General features: G+C 36.8%; 3 protein-coding genes across 3 annotated transcripts; 1 reads left to right on the top strand and 2 right to left on the bottom strand.

Annotated features, from left to right (window-relative positions):
- Positions 1-1,464: 1,464 nt before the first annotated feature.
- On the top strand, positions 1,465-7,107 carry GAL4 (beta-galactosidase). Its single transcript, NM_001302331.1, is given in 19 exon segments — positions 1,465-1,904; positions 2,160-2,255; positions 2,359-2,471; positions 2,611-2,677; positions 2,771-2,863; positions 3,345-3,488; positions 4,091-4,179; positions 4,304-4,409; positions 4,502-4,589; positions 4,722-4,840; positions 4,945-5,106; positions 5,196-5,291; positions 5,293-5,372; positions 5,491-5,600; positions 5,690-5,799; positions 5,895-6,005; positions 6,109-6,219; positions 6,311-6,516; positions 6,599-7,107. Coding segments are annotated over 19 exon segments (2,178 nt in total). The 5' UTR covers positions 1,465-1,739; the 3' UTR covers positions 6,711-7,107.
- On the bottom strand, positions 7,016-9,921 carry LOC103951855. The gene is made up of 6 exons (XM_009363321.3): positions 9,641-9,921; positions 9,361-9,547; positions 9,042-9,222; positions 8,744-8,947; positions 8,317-8,616; positions 7,016-8,223 (listed from the first exon to the last, which is right to left on the bottom strand). Exons 1-6 carry the CDS (start codon positions 9,863-9,865, stop codon positions 7,287-7,289), a joined length of 2,034 nt encoding a protein of 677 aa, XP_009361596.2. The 5' UTR covers positions 9,866-9,921; the 3' UTR covers positions 7,016-7,286.
- Positions 9,922-17,345: 7,424 nt separating this feature from the next.
- Positions 17,346-19,347, bottom strand: LOC103951857 (probable polyamine oxidase 5). The gene has a single exon (XM_009363323.3). It carries the CDS (start codon positions 19,100-19,102, stop codon positions 17,429-17,431), a length of 1,674 nt encoding a protein of 557 aa, XP_009361598.2. The 5' UTR covers positions 19,103-19,347; the 3' UTR covers positions 17,346-17,428.
- Between the last annotated feature and the right edge of the window lie 4,566 nt (positions 19,348-23,913).

Here is a 23,913-nt window from a genome sequence, read left to right as displayed (position 1 = left end):
TTTTGTACAGATATCAATTTAGACTTTTCCGTGATGTTAAATGAAAATAAAGCTTAAAGTCATGAAAACCAACAAACCTATTTGTTGCTTTTCGATTCTTGATAAATTATCGTATGTTATTGGTTGTAAATGATCTTGTGTATATCGTTTTCATCACCTGAAAAGTGTAAACACATGATTATATATATATGATTGGTAACAAATTTTCTATTGATTCCTATTTTTTTTGGGAAACATAATGATAAGCATGAAACACACTTTTTTTAAGGTGATTAAGGATTTCATTCATAATTGACGAAAGGAACTAATACTGAGAGCATGGATAAAATGCCTTGAAAAACCTCGTCCTAAGTAATCCAATGAAAAAAAAATTCTGAGAGATAAAAAAGAGCAACCCATGCTAAAAAACAGAACACATCACGTTACAGTATAATCATCAAACACAACTCATTAACCAATAAAAGATATTTGGTGAATGATGATTAAATGAAAATAATATAAGAAAAACAGAAATCGGATTGGATGATTTCAGACAAATAAAAGGAAAAAAATCGATCACCTTTTCCTAAAACAAAAAATTGGAATCCTTCATTTTTAAATGTCTAAATATATACATGAAAAGGAAATCTTATCCATACTAATATTAATATGGTTTAGTAGTGTTTTTTATTATTTACTAATTTCTTTTGTTTGGTCCCAAAGGGGAACAATTTTTAATAGATCCGTTTGCCGGCATGGATAGGCCCATGCAAAGCTTTTCAAATGTCTGATGAAACTGACACATCAATTTACAAGCTGAGTAACATCTATATCAAATGAAAACTTCACATTTCAAATCACATTTCCTTAATTTTAGTAAACAGAAAAAGGAAATTGAAAGGATAAGCTCAAATAATTTCATAAATTGTTAAAACTGAATCAAAAGTTGTATTGATTGCCTTGATTTCGCGAGAAAATGCTTACACTCGTGAAAAAAAGAATCAGGCCATTTAAATTAGTTTGATTTGGACGTTTTGACGGTTTTTTGTCAATTCTTATAAAAGTTACATCAAATGTCACTGATAGAATAATATCTTAACTAAAATTTCTTGTTCAACATGTATATACAATACTTAAGCATAAATTAGAAAGTTCATCTCTCAGGAATCCAAATCCTCGAAGGTTCTCCTTCTGCAAGGAATCATATTCCATATAGGAAACGGAATTCCTTATTCCACATGTATTACACAAACATAAATTAGGAAGTTCTTCCTCTCCTAGGAATCCCCAAATCCTCAAAGGTTTTCCCTCTCTAAGGAATCCTGTTCCTCATAGGCTTGCGACGTTTATACATACGGATACACCATACAGATGAAATACAACAGATACAATATTTTCTACAGACACCCGTATTTCCAAAAATGCGAGAGAGCTTGTTCAAGGCAGCAGAAGTGGGCCCCCGTTTCCTTTTGCAGTGTGCACATTTGCAAGCTTCAAAACCTTATATAAAGCAGTAGCGGGAGCAACACGTTCTCCGCACAACCATTGAACCAAACCATAAACTTTCTCACCCGTGAAATCCAGTACACTTCTCAACTCTGCAACCCCCTTTCTGTCTCTTTTCCGAATACCAAATAAACCAAATCCAAATCCCAAAACCCAAAAAAATAAATATGTATTATTCAAGTTTTTGATACAAACAAAAGCAAATATATATTATAAAGGCAATCGCTTTTGAGAGTTTCAGAGGCAGGGGACAAATGGGTGTTGGAATTCAAACAATGTGGAGCATTCTGCTATTGTTTTCCTGCATTTTTTCTGCAGCCTCAGCTTCCGTGGGATATGACCACAAAGCTATAATAATTAATGGGCAGAGAAGGATTTTAATTTCTGGATCAATTCACTATCCCAGAAGCACTCCTGGGGTACTTTATACAATGCCAATATGGTTCTTCTTTGTTTCAATATTTTCTGGGTTTTTTATATCTTTTTTTCTGGTGCAATTTTTTATTTCTGGGTTTTTTTTTCAGCTCAAATTTCTGACACTGCGGGATATATTATATATTATTTTGATTTTTAACTTGTGGGAGATTATGATCTTGCATTAAAAAGTTTAAGAATGTTTTTTCAGCTCAAATTATTGATATTTTGGGTTTAATTTTTGGTGTGTGTGGTTGCAGATGTGGCCGGATTTGATTCAGAAGGCCAAAGCTGGAGGCTTGGATGTTATACAGACCTATGTGTTTTGGAATGGCCATGAACCTTCTCCAGGAAAAGTAATGCAATTAGAAATTTGCTTCTGAATTTTACATTTTTTTTTATCTCTAATCTAAATATATTTATGCTAATTAATTGTTTTAATTTTTTTCAAATTTGCAGTACTATTTTGAGGACAGATATGATTTGGTCAAGTTCATCAAGCTGGTGCAACAGGCAGGCCTCTTTGTTAATCTCCGGATTGGGCCGTATGTCTGTGCTGAATGGAACTTCGGGTAATCATTTAATTTTTGCTACAAATAAACTGAAATTTTAAGAATATTTTGTTAACGGAAAACTTAGCATAAAACCGAATGCAGTGCGTTATAGGATTCATACAGTATGGTTATACTTATTACTCTGTTTCTGAAACAGGGGATTCCCAATTTGGCTGAAATATGTTCCTGGAATCGCTTTTCGAACAGACAATGAGCCTTTCAAGGTTGGATATTATAAATCTTCCGTTTACTCCAATGGAATTTAATCTTTTTAACAAATAATTTGGAAGCTAATTTAATTTCTGTCCGTTATGAAGGCGGCAATGCAAAAATTTACAGAGAAGATTGTCAACATGATGAAGGCAGAGAAGCTGTTCCAAACTCAAGGAGGTCCTATAATTCTTTCTCAGGTTAGAAAAATCGGTTATGTTTTTCAAGTTTTTCCGTGAAAAGTAGTCAGAAGCGCTTTTCATTGTTAGAAAGCCCTTTAGAGCAATCTCAAAGATGTCATTGGTCTTTTTCACGTTAAGCGCTTTTAGTCATTCGAAAAGCAATCTTAAATATGTCGTCGGTCTTTTTCATGTTTCTAGAAGTGGGTTTGAATTTGCTTTTATTTTTAGTCTCAATTTTCCAAGAAAATGAGGAGTGTTTGTTTTCTTTTGTTTTAAGAAAAATTAATGAAAATGGTTTAAAAACTTTTAAGTTTTAACGATAAGGACAAAATAAAATGTAAAGTGAATAGTAACATGATTGACTTTTTAGTGTAACAATATGATGAACAGTACAGTAGGTTTTTCGTTAAAACTCCCTTTGTTTTATCTGCTGTGTAAAAATTGGCCAGCCAATCCTTATTAATATTTTAATTTGGTTCTTCAAATTTGGAATTGACAGATAGAAAATGAATTTGGACCTGTGGAATGGGAAATTGGTGCACCTGGAAAAGCTTACACCAAATGGGCAGCTCAGATGGCTGTAGGTCTTGACACTGGAGTCCCATGGATTATGTGCAAGCAAGAGGATGCCCCCGATCCCGTTGTAAGTTTCTCTTAGCATTTTTTTCGACGCTTTTTATTTTATTTTATTTAATCTAAATTGTAGGGAAGAGATTTGAACTCGGATGCGAAGAGACAAGTTTTTCTTCCTGCCTTGTATTGTCATTTTCGAGGGAGAATCGCATAAATATCCTTCATTTAGTTGGACCCTCCCTTCTTGGTGGGGTTTTTAGACTGGTTGCTGTCAACTTGGTAGGTGGCGTGTTGGTGTAGATTTCTATTTCATATGGTCAGGGCAATGCTTGTCCCCATTCCATATGATATTCTAATTTACTTTAAACTACGGGGATGGGTTGAACTCGGGTTCAAGAGTTATGCACACTGTCATGTCCAACTGGCCTTACCACGTCCACATCTCGATGAATTGGATTAAAAATATAAGGATGAATCTTCAGTTTTAGAAGACTTCTGATAAAGACTTGGAAATCAATTTTTTGTGTTGGTTTGGTCATTAATTGAATTTGTACTGTCAAACATAATTCAGCTTTTAAGAGCAACATATCAGTGCTTTGGGATCGAGGGTGGATGCTAGCGTCCCGTGACCCTTGCTGAGGAGCTAATCTCGCCTTATTTGTTTTGTGACAGATTGACACCTGCAATGGTTACTACTGTGAGAATTTCAAACCAAACAAGGTCTACAAGCCAAAAATGTGGACAGAAGTCTGGACTGGTTGGTAAGTCACACAAGTTGCCTGTACAGCTCAAAAGTTTGTTTCCATAGGCCCATCGTATCAATTTTTTCTTGTATCGTTGTTCAATCCCTTTGACGAGGTTGCCCCTATTGTATGTATTTTACAGGTATACAGAATTCGGTGGGGCAATTCCCACTAGACCTGCAGAAGATTTGGCATTTTCAGTTGCTAGGTTCATACAAAGTGGCGGCTCTTTTTTCAACTATTACATGGTTAGTTGTTGGTCTCGTATTCTCAAGTGATGTTTAATCTCCTAGTGTGTGTTTTCTAATTTTCCTTGTGTTTTCTTTCGTTTTTGTTCTAGTACCATGGAGGAACGAATTTTGGCCGAACAGCTGGAGGTCCCTTCATGGCCACCAGCTATGACTATGACGCCCCCTTAGACGAATATGGTATGTAAATACAATTAGCATTGTCGAGTAGTTGTTACAGAGTTCGGCTCATGAAGTCATAAACCGTAATTAACATGTGAAAAAACGTATTATTGCACGCTGATATGAACGGTTTTATGCGTGCTATATCAGGACTACTCCAGCAACCAAAGTGGGGACATTTGAGAGATCTGCACAAAGCCATCAAGTCATGTGAGCATGCTTTGGTGGCCGTTGATCCTTCAGTGACTAAACTCGGAAATAATCAAGAGGTACCGTTTTACTGCTAGCTCGGGAGCTTTGAAATTTGCCAAACCTTATTCTTCTTTGAAATTCGCTATGATTTTCGTTGTTCTGATCAATATTAGCCTTGCAGGCTCATGTATTCAATTCAAAGTCGGGGTGCGCTGCATTCCTCGCAAACCATGACACGAAATACTCTGTTAGAGTGAGCTTTGGACACGGGCAGTATGACCTGCCACCATGGTCCATCAGCATTCTCCCGGACTGCAAAACTGCAGTTTTCAACACTGCAAAGGTGAGCAATTGGATATATTAGTCGAGAACGTTCAAAGTTTATTTCTCAATTTCTGTAAGATTCACTTAAGGCGTGTTATTTCTGCACAGGTCGCTTGGAAAGCCTCGGAAGTGCAGATGAAACCAGTATATAGTAGACTTCCTTGGCAGTCATTCATCGAAGAAACCACCACTTCTGATGAGACCTGGTACAACTACGTTAGACGGGTTGTATGAACAGATATATTTGACTAGGGATGCTACTGACTACTTGTGGTACATGACAGAGTAAGTAAATTAAACCAACCATAGTTTAAGCATTGTGTTTTTTCTTAAATGTTACTGGGAAACTTTTATCTTGTTTTTCTTTTCTGTCTAACTTGGTGATTCAAATTTTCGCTACCAGCATCACAATAGGTTCTGATGAAGCGTTTCTAAAGAACGGAAAGTTCCCACTTCTTACGATCTTTTCAGCAGGTCATGCCTTACATGTTTTCATCAATGGTCAGCTATCAGGTATATAAAAGTAAATTTCATATGTAACTCCGTCTAGTTCTTCTGCTGAATGAACTTAATTTTAACAAAACTTTCTACCATTATTGCAGGAACCGTGTATGGGTCATTGGAGAATCCTAAACTAACATTCAGTCAGAATGTGAAGTTGAGACCCGGCATCAACAAGCTTGCATTGCTTAGCATTTCCGTTGGTCTGCCGGTTAGTTTCCTCATTCTCTAATGGGATATTGGTTTTGAAAACATTTGAGATGACATCTAAAACTTTTGCTTCTTCTGTGTTCTAATAAAAATCAGAATGTTGGCACTCACTTTGAAACATGGAACACGGGAGTTCTAGGCCCGATCTCATTGAAGGGTTTGAATACGGGAACATGGGACATGTCACGATGGAAATGGACCTACAAGGTTGGTTGCCTTTCAACGTTTATGTTTCACTTTCTCTCCCTCGCTAAGATGTCGAAAAAATTGCCAAAAAAACTAGAGAATAACTTGTTTGCTTTATGAGCAGATTGGTATGAAAGGTGAATCTTTAGGCCTGCACACAGTTACTGGGAGTTCTTCTGTTGACTGGGCAGAAGGACCTTCGATGGCTCAAAAACAACCCCTTACGTGGTACAAGGTTTGTATTCTTCCAATACGCGTATATTTTATACCCGTCCTTATGAAGTTCATGAAAAACCAGATATTAATCTAAGCTGTAATATCTTCAGGCAACTTTCGATGCACCACCAGGACATGCCCCATTAGCTTTAGATATGGGAAGCATGGGGAAAGGTCAAATATGGATAAACGGACAGAGCGTTGGACGCCATTGGCCTGGATACATTGCGCAAGGTAGCTGTGGAAATTGTTATTATGCCGGAACTTTTAATGATAAGAAATGCAGAACTTATTGCGGCAAGCCTTCTCAGAGATGGTGAGAAAATGTTCATCCTACTTATTTGTGATGCCTTTATTTTGTCAAGTACAAAATTCATGGTAGAGCTATTATTTTTCAGGTACCATATTCCTCGATCGTGGTTGACCCCAACTGGAAATCTACTGGTGGTGTTCGAAGAATGGGGTGGTGATCCGTCATGGATGTCTTTAGTCGAAAGAGTAAGAGTCTGATGCTCACTCAAAATCTGTCAATAAACTGAAGAAGCTCTTGACACGACAAGAAGAAGCTCTCGGTTGAAGCTGTCTGCAGCTAAGATGAAGCAGATATGTAGATTACTATATACGTGAAATGGTTGTGTACATAGCCAATCTATTATTTGTCGAAAAAATAGCTCGACATGATATACGTAGGATTACATACGAAGTTTGTAGTCCATAGATTGCGCAAGCATTTTCGATTGTAAGTTTGTAACAGCTTATGGAAAAGAATAAATGGAAAATAATAGAGATTGCTTTTATCCTTGTCTTTCCAAATGTTTGATTCAAAATATTTGTTTGATTGACGAGAATACTTGTCCCCTACTTCATTCTATGTAAATATTTTTAGTACAACAGAGAGAAACATGTATGTTTTCTCAGATCCCCGCTCCAAGATCCGTTTGACATCATCGTGAGCACCAGGAAAAGACCCCAAAATTTCGACCCAAGATGAACGCTGATGAGGCAAGGCGGATGCACTGGGGTTCTGTATCGAAGAACTGCTGCTTTGCGTAGTCTTTTCCCCATTCATGAAACAGAACATATTCGCTAAATCAAGAATGGAATGACATCGTTTAAGTCTTTGTTGAGTTCTGGTAGTTCTTGTCCCTGATGCCTCCACTTCTCCAATCTACGGCGGAGATCCATTACCTCCCAGTTTCCATTGTCAATTTTGAGTTGGATTAGCCTCTTGATGCATTTTATCAAGTATTTGCTGACCTGCATTTTCACCTGGCAGATAAAGTCTGCGCCAGCCTCTTCGGTCTCAAACAGCGAAGCAGACAGACTTTCAATGATATCGGTTAAACTGAAGACTAGACAGGCACCTGCCGAAGCCTCCTTTTCACTACATTCATCACTCCATGTAGTTAAGTTCGTATGCCCTTTGGAGCTCCATTTTACATGCTTCAATCCAGTAGTCCTGGTTTCCCTTGACTGAAAAATTCTACCATTTGCGGCATAATGCAGCAGCAATTCACATTCATCTTCGTTGATTCGATGGGGACAACCGAGCAAGATGCCTAGCGGGATTCTCCGAAACAAGACATTTTTCGGCAGATTAAGACCACAAGACAGTTTCGTTTCACTTGTTTCATTGCAATACCTTGTGTATATATTATTGAATCCGTTGAGCCAGACTATAATGGAAGTAGATTCCTCTTCACACAATTTCGGTTTCTTGAGTTTCTTCTTGTAGCCATGTATTTCCTTGTCATGTGAACCAGATCCAAACTGCTTTAAAGCCGAAGACTCTGATGATTTAACTAAACAATCAGCCAGCGAACCGTGGTGAGATTTACTAAGAGGACTCAAAATCCAGGCAAGGTACCTCGCTGCAGAACCATAAGGAAGCTCCTCGTGTGTTTCTCCAACTTTGGATGCTGCCAATATGCATTCGGGATGACAACTGTCATGAGTACTTTTCTCTGAGAAGAGCAATGCAGAAGCAAGGTAGAACCAATCTGGGAAGTTGATGGCCAGAGACCTATGCAACATTTGTGGATCAGTCTTGGTTTGTAGGACTGAGATGGTGCAGATGCCATCTGTTTTCACATGGATTCATGGGGTAAGAAATTACCAGATAGATTTGTGATCGATTGTTGCAACCTTCACTGCAGGCGGCTTAAAAGTCGGATAAAGTTGTTTCTGGGCACAAGGGACTGGGTCCATTGTGTAGTGCACTAACTGTTGGAGACCATCGTAGGAGAGGGGTCCAGCCAAGGTCCTTAACAACAGTTGGTTGTACGGAAAATAAGCATTCAAAAATGGCAACTTTGCTCCCACTTCAGCTGATATGCCCCAGAACATTGGTGTTGAAACCACGTCTAATGTCATCAAAACCAACTGAATTAGAAGCTCAAGCACAGATGCTAGACCCCTGATGAGAGAGTGAACTACATTAACAAACCATATTAAATCAAATTACAACCGATTATGACAAAAGATTGATCATAATATACAACAGAAAGAAACTTAAAGGTCAGTCAATCAGAAATAGGACTTACGTCACCAGAAACCACCGGTGCAACAAAGCTCTTGCCTCAACAAACATAATGGGCGAAAGTACCAACGATGTGATTATGGAGCGCCAATCGTTATTCTCATGAAATTCCCTACTCAAACAAAGGAATGGCCTTTCCATGGTTTCTTGCAAAATGTTTGAAATATCGTGCTTCAAAAGTAACGGGTCAAGATACCACAATAGCAGCCTGCGAAGAAGTCCGAACTCCCATATTTATAACTACAAAAACACGTGGGAAATATCAAGAAATTGCAAACTACAGAAAACAAACTTCCAACAACCTGAACGGAATTTTGTTTTCAAGGAATTTTTCTCTGGGCAAGTGACAGAGCAGCTTTGAGATCACGGTATTTTTTGCATCCGCTGATTTTACTCCAAGAACGAGCATTGACTGGTGCCGGTACAAAGATGCAGAACTTGCAACTCTTACAATGGCACATAATAACGAATCCGAAAGCTTACCTTCAAACACATTGAAACTACAGTTATCACTTATCTCAGAATCAAAATCATCAAAGATGATTACTTGACAGAATAAGAAACAATTTTAAACACAAATTTGAATACAAAACGTGAGCTGGTATTGGATTGTATACCCACCACGTCCCTCCAATTTCTCAAGAACATCAGCACAAGCTTCGATCAAATGCCCGCAATCCCGCTGAGAAATCGAGCTCCCAATCAGCAAAATCTCGTCTTTCGGATACCGAAAAACCTTGCAACGAACGGAAGACAACAACACCGCAGCAATTGTATTCACTAAATACTCAATCTCCGAATCGAAAACCTAAACAACAGAACACAAATACACAGATGAGAAATTCCCAAAATCCAACATTTGTTTGTTCATCAAAACCCCTAATTTGAGAGAAGACCTGACCTTGGGAGCTTTGAAGCACATCAGAGATAGGACCGTGTCCAAAACCCTAACCCTAGAATCGCCGTTGGGGTTCAGAGATTGGTTCAGCTCGGAAATCGAGAGATCCAGAGCTGCGTCGTCTAGGTCTTCTTTGGAAGTGCGAGGAGGAAACGACGTGTCGTTTGGGATTTTCAGGTGGACGGCGAGCCTGGCGAAGAGATCAGTTATTTCCGTTAAGGTGGTCATGGTGGAGTGAAGGAGCGACTGACTCGGAGGCCACAAACGGCGGTTGTGTGGGTTCGCGCCAAAATGAAGCGTTTTAAGCTTTTTCGTAGTGGGCCTGGTTCTTGAAGCCCATACTAAATAAAGCCTGAGAGAGTTGAACAGGCCCAATTAAATTTAAATAAAAAAAAAATGAGGGTTTGTTGGATCCACATGTAAAAAGTACATGTTGTTGCTCAAAGTGAGTCCAAATGAAACAATGTCCATATCGAAAGAAGACTACAAAAAATTTCAAGCGAAATATATATATTTTTTAAGTATATCGGTATTTTTACACTAAGAAAAATAGAAGTTCGGCAAATTCATAGGATGGTAGCCTAATTTCAAGCGAAATATATTTAAGATAGAAATGAATCAACTAACTCTTAATCGATAAATTACAAGAAAAAAGTATCTGTAATATAGGTAACTAAAAATGATTTATCCGTGATATAAATGGATTATCAACAAAAGAAAATGTGATATACATAGATAAATATAACAAAATCTAGGATATCTATGTGTTAAATAAATAAAACATATCAATGCAAGAGATTTTTTTTCTTATGGTTTAGGATATTACAATCTTTTTTAAAATTTAATTTTATCATAAACTTAACAAAAAAGATAATAGTATTGGACCCATTTTGAGTCACTAGATTACACATGAGGCTAGGTTATTAGACAACTATAGTTGCCTTCCCTCTCTCGCATAAGAGCAAGTCTAGCAGTTGGTGCAAGGCAAGGTCGACGGCCCAAAACTTGCCTCTGCAGCTCCATGATGCTAGGTATGGTTTCATGTCCCATTTAGAGTGAGTAGTATACAACATAGGACTCGTTTAAAAGTGCTTTTAAAATGACTGAAAGCGTTTTTAGAGGAACTTTTTAGATTCCAAAAGCACTTAAAGTGCTTTTTGCAAGAAGTACCAGTTATGCTTCTTGTAGGCAGCTTCAAGTGTTTTTTCAGGATTCACTTACATTTTTACGAAGGATTCGTCCAAAAAACGTTCAACCATTTTAAAAACACTTACAAACAAGTTCATGTTTGAAATTAAAATTGATTTTGCATGCAGCAGTTTGTTAAAAACTCAAGTTCTTGTATTTATACTCTTTGATACTTTGTTCTAAGAGTTGAAACAAACATTTTCATTCAGTATATGTGATGAAATTACTGTGAGAAATAAGACGTAGACATGCAGTTTTTTCACTTCCCTCTTTTACATATATAGAATATACCATGAAGTTTGAAACAAAAATTTGGCAATCGACATCAGAAGCAACTTTTGTCTTTTGGTTGACTAGCTAGTTGCAAACATAGATGGACCATTATTTATCAGAAGGACAAATCCAGACAGGAAGATGGTGCCTTTAATTGCTGTGTAGGACATTACTGTCAAGTAGTTTGAGAGATTTGATACACCGTCATTTTAGCATTTTTGTTTTTAATTTAGTTTGTTATATCACTTAGGGTACGTGTTTGTGTTTACAACATCATCACGTAATTAGTGTGTTGTAGACACAATGAAAATTACTTGATGAGGTTGTAAACACAATAAAATATACCTTTGATGTAATAAGCGTTGTAGACATAATATCTTCGATTTAGAAAGTGAAACCTCATTACGTAACAAGTTATGTAAACACAATAAAATATAGGCCAAATAAAATGAGAGGTGTAGAAAATGATATATATCTTCCATCGAAGGACATATAATATCTAGGAAGTAGAAATTAGAAATATTATTGTTTTAGGAAGTCTCCAAACTCCTAGCTAGCTAAGACCCTTTCCCCTATGAGTAGACCCTAGATTCCCAATTCCAACACCAGATTATAAATTGGCCAATAGAATATATGCTCTTTAGTTAGGTGATGCTAATAAAACTATTTACTTGAATTATATTTTATAGATCACATAATATGATGATTGATGGTTGAATTTATTCTTTAAATCATTAAATAAGGAATCTAACTATCAACGGCATATCCAATGATCTTTAGAATTGGTGTAAAAACATGATTTCCTTAATATTTTTCTAGTCAAGGGATTGTTGGAACAGAATCAACAATCAATCAAATATATATATATATATATATATATTGCAGAAATAAATTCGAAACATGTATACAAATCATATGCTAATCAACTACATATATTGACACAAAGTGAATGAAATGAAACTTAAATTAGACAAATGAAATAAAGATCAAGGCTTGTGTATCATAATGTTCTTAAAACAGAATTTCGTCCTTACTTAATACTTGTAGTTCGAATGACGTCTGTTTTACCGAGATTCAATAATCTAAATCAAGATCTCAGTGATTCTCTTAGTACGACAGGTTTTGGTAATGTTTGATTGAGATGCAGCTGCATGTATATTATAATATTCATACACTTAATCACAACATGTATAAAGTTGGGAGGTGACTGATCAAACAGAAGGGGTGTACGGATTAATTTTTTTCTCAACAAAAATATAAAAATTAAATTCGAAATTAAAAAATAAATTATTGGATTTAAATATATTTAAATTATATATATATATATCTCAGAAACCCAAGGTTAAAGCCCAACGTTTGCTCTCCACAGTCCATTTTTCCAGTTACATTATAAAAGGGACTAGACGATATAAAATGTGGAAAACTTTTTAAGTTAAACAATGTGGAACAATTAGATAGAATTGAATTTATACTCAAACTCCAAGAAGGGCCCTCTTATTGCAATCCATAAAATCGCTACCGTCTCCTTTTCTGGGAAAAAAAAAAAAAAGCAAATCTTAGATGCCAATAAGATAACTTACTTATAAAACAAGTTTTGATCTCCCCTTTGAAACATCATTGGCTCTCACTAAAGCTAGCAAAGCTATTTTCATTTAGGGAGAATAAAGGAAGCAGACAGCTTCAAATAATATATATCATCTATGAACTTAGAATCTAACATTTGTAAGAAAAGCATTGGACTAAAGATGTTAGCCACTTGAAGAAAAATAAAGGTTGTCAAAAGGTGGAAGACACTAGATTCACCATTTGTAAAGGAATATGATTTGATTCACCAAATCATTAACTATTCTATTACTTAAGTTATTTCATTACGACACATTTTAATCAGACGTATTTATGTCATTAGATTATTTATTCTACAAATTTTATATTCTTTATTAATTAGATGAATACTATTTAAAGGGTTATTTATACTGTCAGAAGGTCAATCTTGCGAGTGACTTTTGAACCCTAGGGTGTAAAGGGGAAACGATATATGAAATTCTCTTTTAGTTTTGCAAGAACAATGGAACTAGTCATTAATTCATATCAGGTTTATTTTTAGTAGTCTAACCTATCAAGTAGTTTGAGTCTGGCTTTTTAAACAATTTTCACCGTTCAATTTCTTAAAATCAATCGTAGAATCAATATTTACCATTCATCAGTGGCGAAGCCAGGATTTCTTGGGGGGAGGGGCGAACTTAAAAGAATGCAAGGCTAAAGAAAAATGGCAACAACTAAATCTTTTTATATAGTAATTTCTTCCATAATTAATCAATATAAACAAATTACAATTGTTGCCGGCGAGATTTCATGTCATGAACCAGTGGGTTTTCCGGCGAGGGGAGTGGCGAACCCAGATCTCCAGTGCTGTTTCCCGGTGAGGGGAGTGGCGGTCGCCACTCCTCGCCCTCACGTGGCTTCGCCACTGCCGTTCATTATCTAGAGTCTGTACTACTTTATAGTCCGAACTATTCAAGAAAAGTTGAATCATATCATTAAAGAAACGAGGGAAACCTCTTGCACTGTCAACCGCACAATTTGCACGTGTCGTCAATTCGAAGTACAGCCAGAAACCTAACTAGTGGTCAAAATTTCAAGAGATTGGCTACTGTTAAGCAATCAAGGAGGAGAGCGGAGACATTGAAGTTGAACTGTGAAAATATTACAATCTAGTTCAAGTAAAAGCTTGTGTAGCATTACTTATTTCCTCTTTGGTGTGTCGGTTTCTTATTGGTTTTGCGAAGTGCTCTTATGATTGGGGTTTTGACAATTGAAAAGCACAGCTAAGTTCGTAACCTTTTAGGGTTTGTATCATCAGATATTAGGGCAACTGTTAGGATCTGGTACCCAGCCACTGAGAATCGAGAAAACCTTCCATGAATCAGGTTTTATCTTCAGCGTTGGAGACATTGTTTAGCTATTCTCATCTCACGTCAAGTGACAATCCGAAATAACTAATATCATTCTTGCGATCAATTTACTAAATGTGTACTACTCTTGGCCAAAAGTTTTAATGTTGGTTAGAGGTGGAAAAGAAAGAAAGACTGCACGCGAAATGCAATACGAGGGTCAAGGTAAGTAGAAGTTGGATTAGGCATCGAGAGGAGTTTTAGGGTTCGGATAATTGAATAACATATATATATTTTTTTTGATCTTTTAAACTCACATGAAACATGTGTAAATTTAACGACAGATTCTGCCTGGATATTAAAGATATAGATATATCTCCAAAAACATCGAAGAGATTCCCTATCTCATCCATGATCCATCATTCTTCTTGTCTCACTTAACACTTACACACGAAATGAGTACACATCTCCACTCTCTATCACTCTCACTCTCACTCACCACTCACGTGATGAATATGATAGTAGCATAAATGTACGCTATACAAGTGATAGCTAAGCTTTCTCTTGAGAATAAATTTACTAATTAGTGTGCACTATCCTTAACCAAAGGCGTTATAATGATGATTAGAGACTAAAAAGAGGGTCAAGGTAAGTAATCAAAATGTTGGATTAGGGCAGTGGGTGGATGGAGGTAGGGTTGGAAATGGAGAGATTCTCAGTTGTTTGTTTTTGAGCCAGACAAGGACATGGTGACAGAGGGCCTCTGATATGATCAATCATCAAAGGGTGATTGAAGTCCACAAGAGGTAGAAAGAGACAAGTGGACCAAACCCTAAATTTCTCTCTTTCTTCTCTTTTTTTTTCAGGATTCTGAGGATCCTTCAATCACATTCGTTCATCTTACATCGTGCGGTTAGAAATCATTGTAAATTTTTTTATTAAAAATTGAATATAAATAGTACCTAAAAAATACTGATCGCACGATATACGATGAACGAATGTAATTGAAGGATTCACACAAAAAAGATTTGGTGAGGATGCTCTCTCCCTTTTTTCCCCTACATATCTTACAATAATGGAGCCTCTATGAATAGCTCACGATTTGACCACACATGTTGAGAATATATGCAAAATGAGAACATTTGTGTGGACTTATAATTAAGCAGTTAGACTACTCTCCTACTACTGATTGATGTTACGATGAAATTTAAACTTTTTTATTGTATTACTATCAGAGCAAGTTGTTTTATGTGTGAAGCCAAACGGACCATACATGCTCCACGTTATTTGATTTGTGTTATTCACATGCTAGGCTCGAAAATTTACCATAAGTTTAGGGTTGTTCAGAGTATTAATCCCATATCAGGGAAAGAAGAGACATTGTATGAACTTATAAGTAAGTTAGATTACTCCTCATATTGTCAATTGGTTTTACGGTGAAACCTCAACTTTCTTTAACACAAGGCTTCCAAGTCAAAAAATGACTTATATAGAACGAGTTCATCATTATTCTGAAGTTTCAATATAATAATATAATGTTATGAGTAAATTTATTTTTACATATCATTGCATTATTGAACTAAAATATTACATGATGATGGTAAATCTGTTTCATGCAAATAACAAGTTGCTACCTCGGAGCCAATAAGCTCACAAGAATTGTTGTCTCCCTGGAACCAAGTGCCTTAAATCATGTGATTTGTTGTTTGCCCATTTAGTATTGTTGATGGAAAATCCATAGCTTAGTCAATTATTAATCCATGTGGACCTTGTTGAAAGGCCAATGGGAACCATTGATTGGAATCAAGACAGGCAATCCAACGGCTGGGATTGAAACTCATGTTATTTATCAAAGCATTGTTTGGGACAGAAGAATCTGGTGTAAATATTTAGGTTGTTAGTGTTGCTTGTGGCCAGTCATTATCTGTCGTTAATGCAATGCATGGATTTTGCTACAGAGCAAAATCTAATAGTGTCAAGTGGGTGGGCAACTGTTTCTATGCGTTGAGGGCTAAATTTTGTGTGCGCGCATATGCAACTCTACTTCTTCTTGTTAAAGACACGAAAAGCTTTATATGTATATGTATATGTATAGTGACCTAAAGCAGAAAACTTATCTTGTAATCAACTATACATTTCTTTCAATCAAACTTGTTAGTCACGTAATGAGAAGAGATATGTTGAGTCTCACCTTCTTAGATTTTAGCCAGCTTATTCGATTGTCTTTCTTTTCACATGACACACGGGAAGATAACTATAAAATGGTATGCATTGGTACGTGATTAGGGAGATAAACACAAAGAAATGTCGCCCTAACTTTAACAAAGATTAATAGAATAATACAAGAAAAAAACAACAACTCTCTTTTCACATGACACATGAGGAAACAACTATAAAATTGTATGCATTGGTACTGTATCAGAGAGACATACACAGAGAAATGTAGCCCTAATTTTAACAAAGGATCAATAGAAGAATAAAAGGAAGAACAACTCTTTTGTCACATGACACACGAGGAGACAATTATAGAATCGTATGAATTGGTACTTGATCAGGGAGACAAGCACAAAAAAATGTACTCATATCTTAACAAAGGATTAAAAGAAGAACGGCTAAAAATCATTGAGATTATCATAACTCTTCATTTTGGTCCCTGAAATTTAAAATCGATGGAAGTAGTCCCCTGAGATTGTCCGTTGTCAATCATTTTGATCTTTCTGTGAAAAATCTTTGTTAAATTAAAAAAACCACAGTTCAAAGAGATGAGTTAATTTGAAAAAATACATTCAATTTAACAGAAAGTTCTCATGAAAAAACCAAAAGACTAATAATAGACGCTCTCAGAAACCACTTGCAACAATTTTAAATCGAGAAAACAACTCTATCATCAAAGAAATGGCTTTGGAATTTCGTGGTGGAGAGGAGAAGGTATACTCTTGTTGCATGGGATTGAAGAACACAATGTCATGGGCAGCGAAACAGAGACAGTAGTCAGTGTGGGAAAGGAACGGATGGAAAGACTCCTAGCTGGAAAGACCGGGTTTATCGGATCCTGTCCATTGAGCAATCCAAAACGACACTTGGTAGGGAAGAGAGGTGGCATCCCTTTGTTTTTTTTTTTTTTTCACACTCCCGTTTTTCGCTTCTACAATCTTCCTCTTATTTTTGTTGCTTGATTCAGCTTTGATTTATATAATTTGGAAACCCGAAAAAAGGAGTGTGCAGAAAAAGAAAATGAATGTGAAAATCGCCTCCCGACAAAATGCTACAATCTCACAATCAAAGAGAAGGGAATGGAAAATTGAAAGTGACTTGTCCAATTGATGCCATACTTTAAAGAAAGAGAAGCAAAGATGTTCAACATGAAAAATGAAAATTAATTAATATTTCATAGAAATAAATGTTCCAAAAATAAATAGAAATCCTACTAATAATTGGTCTAAACCCCAACATGTTGGTAATGTTGGAGAAGCCTATTGGCTTCCCTGAGGCCACTCAAGTAAGCTCCATGGGTTGTAGAGTAATGGGTTCTGTGTGTAGCTTCCCCTGCAAATAAAATTTGAAGTGGAGGAGGTGAAGAACTAGTGGCACTGCCAGAATCATCAGATGGCAATGGCTCTGCCATGCTGTCCAAATCCTCACCGCTTGATCCAACTGCTACATATGAGTATGATCCCAGAAACAGAGGATCACTACCCCATTGACTCTTCAAAACCTTGGAAAATTTTACTGAATTCCCCTCTGGATTCCCGTTCCCATTGCACGATTCATGGAAGTGTGATGTGTGTGATAGGAAGCTGGAGACTGTTTGTGAAACCCCATTGATAATCTCTTCACCTGAAAGTGCTTCTAGCGCAAGTGCTTCTTTCCCTGCAAACCAAGCAAGCAGAACGTTGGACTTGTGGTAGAGAGGGCAGAGAGAAGCCGTCTTCCTCATCCACCATGGGATCTTTTTATTCCTGAGCTCTGATTCTGCTCTGTGGAAAACCATTTGTAAAAATGGAAACTTGCTGAAATCTTGGGACTTTAGAGGAGGATGATTGGAACCCAGTTGCAGAAACAGCTTGTTAACAACGCCAAATCCAAGCCTCGAAATCGCCTCGGTTTTGAAACGAGGCAGAGGTGGATTGAACATACCAGAATCTTGGCGAATCGAAGCTTTGAGCACCCCCAAAGAGACTGTGACAATAACATGATCGGCTAACAAAACTGACCCATCAGAAAAATGGAGCTTCACGGGCCTTGTCTCGGATTCATAGCCACTGTGCGTGTGATTTTCCGGCTGCCATTGAATTTCTGTGACCTTTTTGCCCAATTGGATCAACCCAGGTGGGAGAACAGAGGCTAGAGATTGAACAATGCTCAAGTACCCTTTAGCAATGGTAATTTCTTCGCCGGGAAACATCCGGTACTCACTTTCAGCATTGTAATCAAGAGTTAACAAGTCACCGGCTGATGTATACGTCCTTTGGGTGTTCTCATGCATTGCAAAGATGGCTTCTTGCAGCAACTTCCTGCTCCAATTTCCATTGCCATTGACCTGCTCATCTCGGTTTTTCGTCAAAACCCAATACGCATCAAGACCTCGCCTTAAGAAAGAGCCGACACTGAGCTTCCCAACGCCGCCATTGCTTGCACAAATCCTGGAAGCTTCATCTCCAAGCTTACTGTATTCAAAATCGCCATTGCACACTCTTTCAGAACTTTCATCAAACACCTTCCCCTGAGCATAATCCATCAAGTTCTTGAAGAGAGACGAAACGGGGTCCACCACATCCGGTTCCAGCTCCAACCCACCTTCGGCGACGGTGGTGGGCTCGTCGGAGGACCTGTCCATGCACTCCCACGGCTGCTCCGACTCGAGCGCATTGATTTCCTGAGCAATTTTATGAACCGGGCTACCTCCAATGCCGTGGATCCAGGTAGCTCCCATCTCAATCCGGACACCGCCGAACTCCGACGTGTTGATTCTGCCGCCAATTCTCTCCCCGCCTTCCACAACCACGAGCTCGAACAAGTCCCTGGGCCCAGCAGCAGTGTACAGCTTGTTCGCCGCCGTGACGCCGGCCATTCCCGCTCCAATGATCACAACCCGTGATTTCTTCGCCACCATATTTGTTTCAGCTGGAATTAAAGTAATGGGTTTTTGGAATTACACAGAGGATGGTGGGAAGTGAGAGAAGAAAGAAACAAGTGTGAAGAGTGTGAGGTGAGAGATTGAGTTTACTGATGAGGATTTTATAAGTGGAAAGAAAGAGAAGAGAGAAGATTGCTTTTCTTATAAAACTTGACATTTTTAAATTTTTTCAAATTTAATTTGTTCTAAAACAAAACAACTTATATGAAATGAGCTTTCGTCAGTGGTGTTCTGGCCTACTATTGTAATTACTGTTTTGTGAAGAAAAAAAATTAGGAATCACATTACATTATGAGAACAGAATAGTATAATGACATAGGATTCGATGATAATATTAAAGCTTAATTCTACAATGATGGTAAACTCGTGACATAATGTACGGATGAACATTGGTCCCTAAAAGGAGTCCAAGATAGTCCTTTTTATATCTATCAAGTGTTTGACATAACTTACTAACTAAGCATATCTCGACAGGTTGCTTTGACAATATTCGATAAATTTTCTCGATATCATTCATCACATTACTTCGGTATATGTCAATATCTGTTGGCAATATGCAGCATGATTTAGCTAATAATCACAAGTTCACCAAGTCTTCGATAGAATGCCTCAAAGAATAGATTGAATTTTCTTTTTCTGCAATTTCGTGCTCTATTTCTATCTCAAAAACTTAAACCTTTAATATTCAAACTCTAAAATTCGAATCATAAATCTGCCACTACTAGACATATGTTCGTTTTCCTAATAAAGACAGGGCTCTACTTTTTTTGCAAGTCTACTGGTAGAAGAAATATGGTTTGATACCTAGAGGACTATTTCTTTATGAAATCTTTGGCCAGTAGTCCTAGAATCCCTCAGTGCCACTGCCATTTATGTCCAAAATATCATTGATTTTCTTCTGCCACTCATTTGAATTTTGGATTTGCCATTTCTTACTACTTGGACACAAGGATCTGATTTTTCTCAGCCAAAAGTTACCAGAGGCAAAGGGGAAAAGTGAAATTTGTGATGTGGGATTTGCCCAGAACATCTGAAACTTTGAGGGTCTGATGGGGCCTTTCACCAACCTTCACATGTACATCGGGTGAGGGATAGCCCACCAACTGAGCATTTCAATGGTCCTGATCAGTTTGACGGTTTTGATCGGTTTAATGAGTTACTTTACGTACGTATTAAAGTGTAATTTTCCTTACAACAATGAATCACTCGTTAAGTGTAAAATGTGTGGTATTTTCTCTTGACATTTTAGTTCCATCAGATAGAATGTTTATTAATTATTGTGTTTTTGTTGGACTTGTAGTTAGGGATGGGTAACAGTTATGACGAACGGGTAACTGCGGTTATTTACCCATAACCGTTTATGTTCATACCCGCATAATCGTTGGGTAATTGCATAAATGGTTATACTCATGCCCATTATCATTTATAAACGGTTAATCATACCCATAATTGTGTGCTCATTTAACCATAACCGTTTACCCATTTACCAGTTTCTGAACCCGTTTATCCTTTTTTTTACGCATTTACTCCTCTTTTTCACCCTTCTACATGTCTTTTTTTTTTTTTTTTTTTTTTTTTTTTGTAACAACTTGAAAATTACAAAAGACAAATTTGTCATAATTTTCATTTTCTAACAATTAAACACCGTTATATGTACATTTTAGCATGCATTTCATTATTTTAATCATTTAAGTCCTCATACAATTCCAATAATTGAAATAATAGTTTACGAACGATATTTTTCTGCTACACCCAAGCAAGTCTTTAATTATAATCCATATGATTACAAAGTAAAGCTTCTAAAAACAAAAAGTAGTCATTATCTTGAATACTAGATTATTCAAAGCTTCAGAATATTCCGAAACTAAATACTTTCGAACACTAATTGTCGATGCAGATTTCCGCCGTTTTCAATCTTGACGAAAATGCACTTACAAAACAATTAACACATTTGATAAAAAAAAAACCTAAGCCTCACATGCCCACGAGGTGGGGGGTGTTAGGTCAAAGGATCTCCGATGCCTAAGTTAGTTTCTGTGAGAGAGTAAAGTGTTTAAGGCTTTTTTAGGGTTGCAAAAGCCCTAAAAAATTGGTAGAATATGAGGTATTTATAGGGCTAGGGCCATCCATGTTTAATGGAGATATATTCTCTAAATATTCCCAAGATATTTAATAGAAAATAATATCTTGAGATAATGGGGTAATTATCCCTAATTGATTTAAATTAGGATTACTTACTTGATTGGAGTCAATCTTCAATTAGGAATGTATTAAAGATAGGATTTGGGTAATTAATCCTTATCTTTAATTCCTTGCCAAGGGTAGGTAAGCTGCGGGCAGTTGTGTTCTGCTGCTGAGCCCTCCAGGAATGTGAGCTGCGCGTGGAAGTATCTGAGAAACCTGCCTATTTATTGAGGCAATCTTGTTCTTCTTGAATTTTGCTTCACACTAATGTTTTAGCATGTTCAATTACAAAGTCTCATCGACTCGTTGTCACCAAAAGAGGCCTACAAAAGAAATGTATAAATTGAATTAGTATCCCATTTAGGAACACGGACACCAATTAGCATGAATCCAATAGATCACATTAGGTTTACATTGTATACTCAGTTATAAAAAAAAGAACAAAAATATCAATAATTAATAAGATAAGTATGAAATCGAAAGGGTAAAATGCACCTTAGGGGGCGAGGAGAGAGAGATGAGTGGCGGAGATGAGAGAAAAATGAGCAGTGAGGAGAGAGAGATAAGCGGCGTAGATGAGAGAGAGGGCGGCGGAGATGAGAGAGAGGGCGGCGATGAGAGATAGATGAGCAGCGGAGATGAGAGAGTGGGTAACGAGGAGGGAGAGATGAGTGGGAGGACGGGGCATTTGAGACTCTGAGTCTGGTAGAGGGACGGATTGAACTAGTCTGTAGAGAGTTATTTAGGTTTTTAATTTTTAATTTTACATATATTAAATTAAATGGATAAATGGATACCCGTTATAACTGTAGATAATACCCATAACTGATGGATACCTGTTATAACCGCGGGTAATTCCTATAACCGCCCATTTAAATTTAACAGATAAATGGTTATACCTATAATATAACCGTTTGTTTATCTAAACGGTTACCCATAACCGTAACCGTGTTAAATTGGTGGGTAACGGCGGTTACCCAAACCCATGGGTATTTTTCCCATCCCTACTTGTAGTATGATACAATGTTCATATTACAAACTAAACTTTTTAATTATATATAAAATATTGACAAACAAGTGAGTTTTGAACACTCGAATGCATACATAAGCCCTCTTAGCCAACTATCGCTTCAACTTAAGTTGTAGGACATGAGGTGCAAGAGTGGTTTGTGATGTATAAACCCTTCTCTTTATTGATGCATGGGATCCATTGTGGAAACCCTACACTATAGTCTATTTTGGTAAACTTGTGATTTTTTTTCTTTGAAAATAGGACCAATTAGTGATTTCATCACAACACTTCACTTTTCTAGAGATCAAGAAAACTCGAAGACAGTTTAGCTTTTCTCTGACCAACATCGTGTGCTCAACATGTGACCTGAATGAATATACGAGATTGTGATATAAAGGTAACGAATCTTGTGGCCATAAGCAACATGATGACATTTATTAATTATTACTGTGACCCCAACGTTATTATTATTATACACTATGCCATGGGATCACACATGTTTATCAATTCATTTCACAATAATTCAATGATTTCAATTCTTTCTTTAGCATATCCAAACTTTTTTCATAAATCTTCATCAAAGGTAGTGCCGATATGACAATATACATTAAAAAAAAAATTTAACGAAAAGCTCCCAGTACTGTTTACTTTAACGAAAAATCATATTTTTGCATTAAAAAATTAATTCTGGTAATATTCATTTTATCCTTTATTTTGTTCTTATTGTTAAAATTCAAAGTTTTCAAATCCTTTTCATTAGTTTTCCTTAAAATAAAAAATAAAAAATCCATTTTAATGGCACGAGTTTACATCAGGTATTGGACTCAATATAAATATGTATTGCCTTCGTATGTGTGAGTCGAGTTCTCACCCGCTTTTCAGGCAGCATGAGCTACGGGCAAGTGCTTTGTAGGCCAATAGCCAATGAACTGGGTGGGGCACTCGATGCAAGAGGAGCACACTGAGCAAGTACGAGAAAATTTATCCGCTCTACTTTATTAAAAGCAAGGAGGTCAAACCAAGGACCTATGAAAGTTAAGGCTCATCCCCGATCAATATTAAATCAAACATTAAGGGGCCGTAGCATTGACCATTTTTTCATTGATTCAATATAATATGGAGAAGATCATTCAGTTTCCTACGGAGACAACAGAAACTAAGATCTCATGCAAAATTAAAACAACCATCAGTAAACTAAAAGCTAGTTGCACTTAGATGATGTTATTCAACCTCAAAAGTTTAAGTTAGGTTCACAAAATAGATTTTTATTTTCTTCAAATAAAAAAATTGGTTATAATGGATAGTAAAAATAATATTTCAATAGTAACAATGAGTCAATGACAACTAGTCTACTACCTCCCAAGGTGGAAACGCGGACTACGCAATAAGATGCTCAACCATAAGCTTGGAGAAATATTAAAAACAATCTTATTAGAATTGAGAAATGTTTAGGAGACCCTTTCAAAAGTGAGATTTTTTATGAACTATATGTCACCTCATATTTTTTATACTATTTTTACTATGTTTGTACGGATATTAACGCTCAACTGTAATCTGGCAGATAATCCCACCTTGAGAGAAAGTTTCCTTA

Source organism: the organism of the source record quoted next, unplaced genomic scaffold (genome assembly GCF_019419815.1).
Source record: "Pyrus x bretschneideri cultivar Hongxiangsu unplaced genomic scaffold, Pyrus_bretschneideri_v1 Contig8, whole genome shotgun sequence".
In the NCBI taxonomy this organism is placed as follows: Eukaryota; Viridiplantae; Streptophyta; class Magnoliopsida; order Rosales; family Rosaceae; genus Pyrus; species Pyrus x bretschneideri.
Note: the sequence above shows the minus strand (reverse complement) of the source record. Positions and strands in the feature narration are given on the sequence as shown.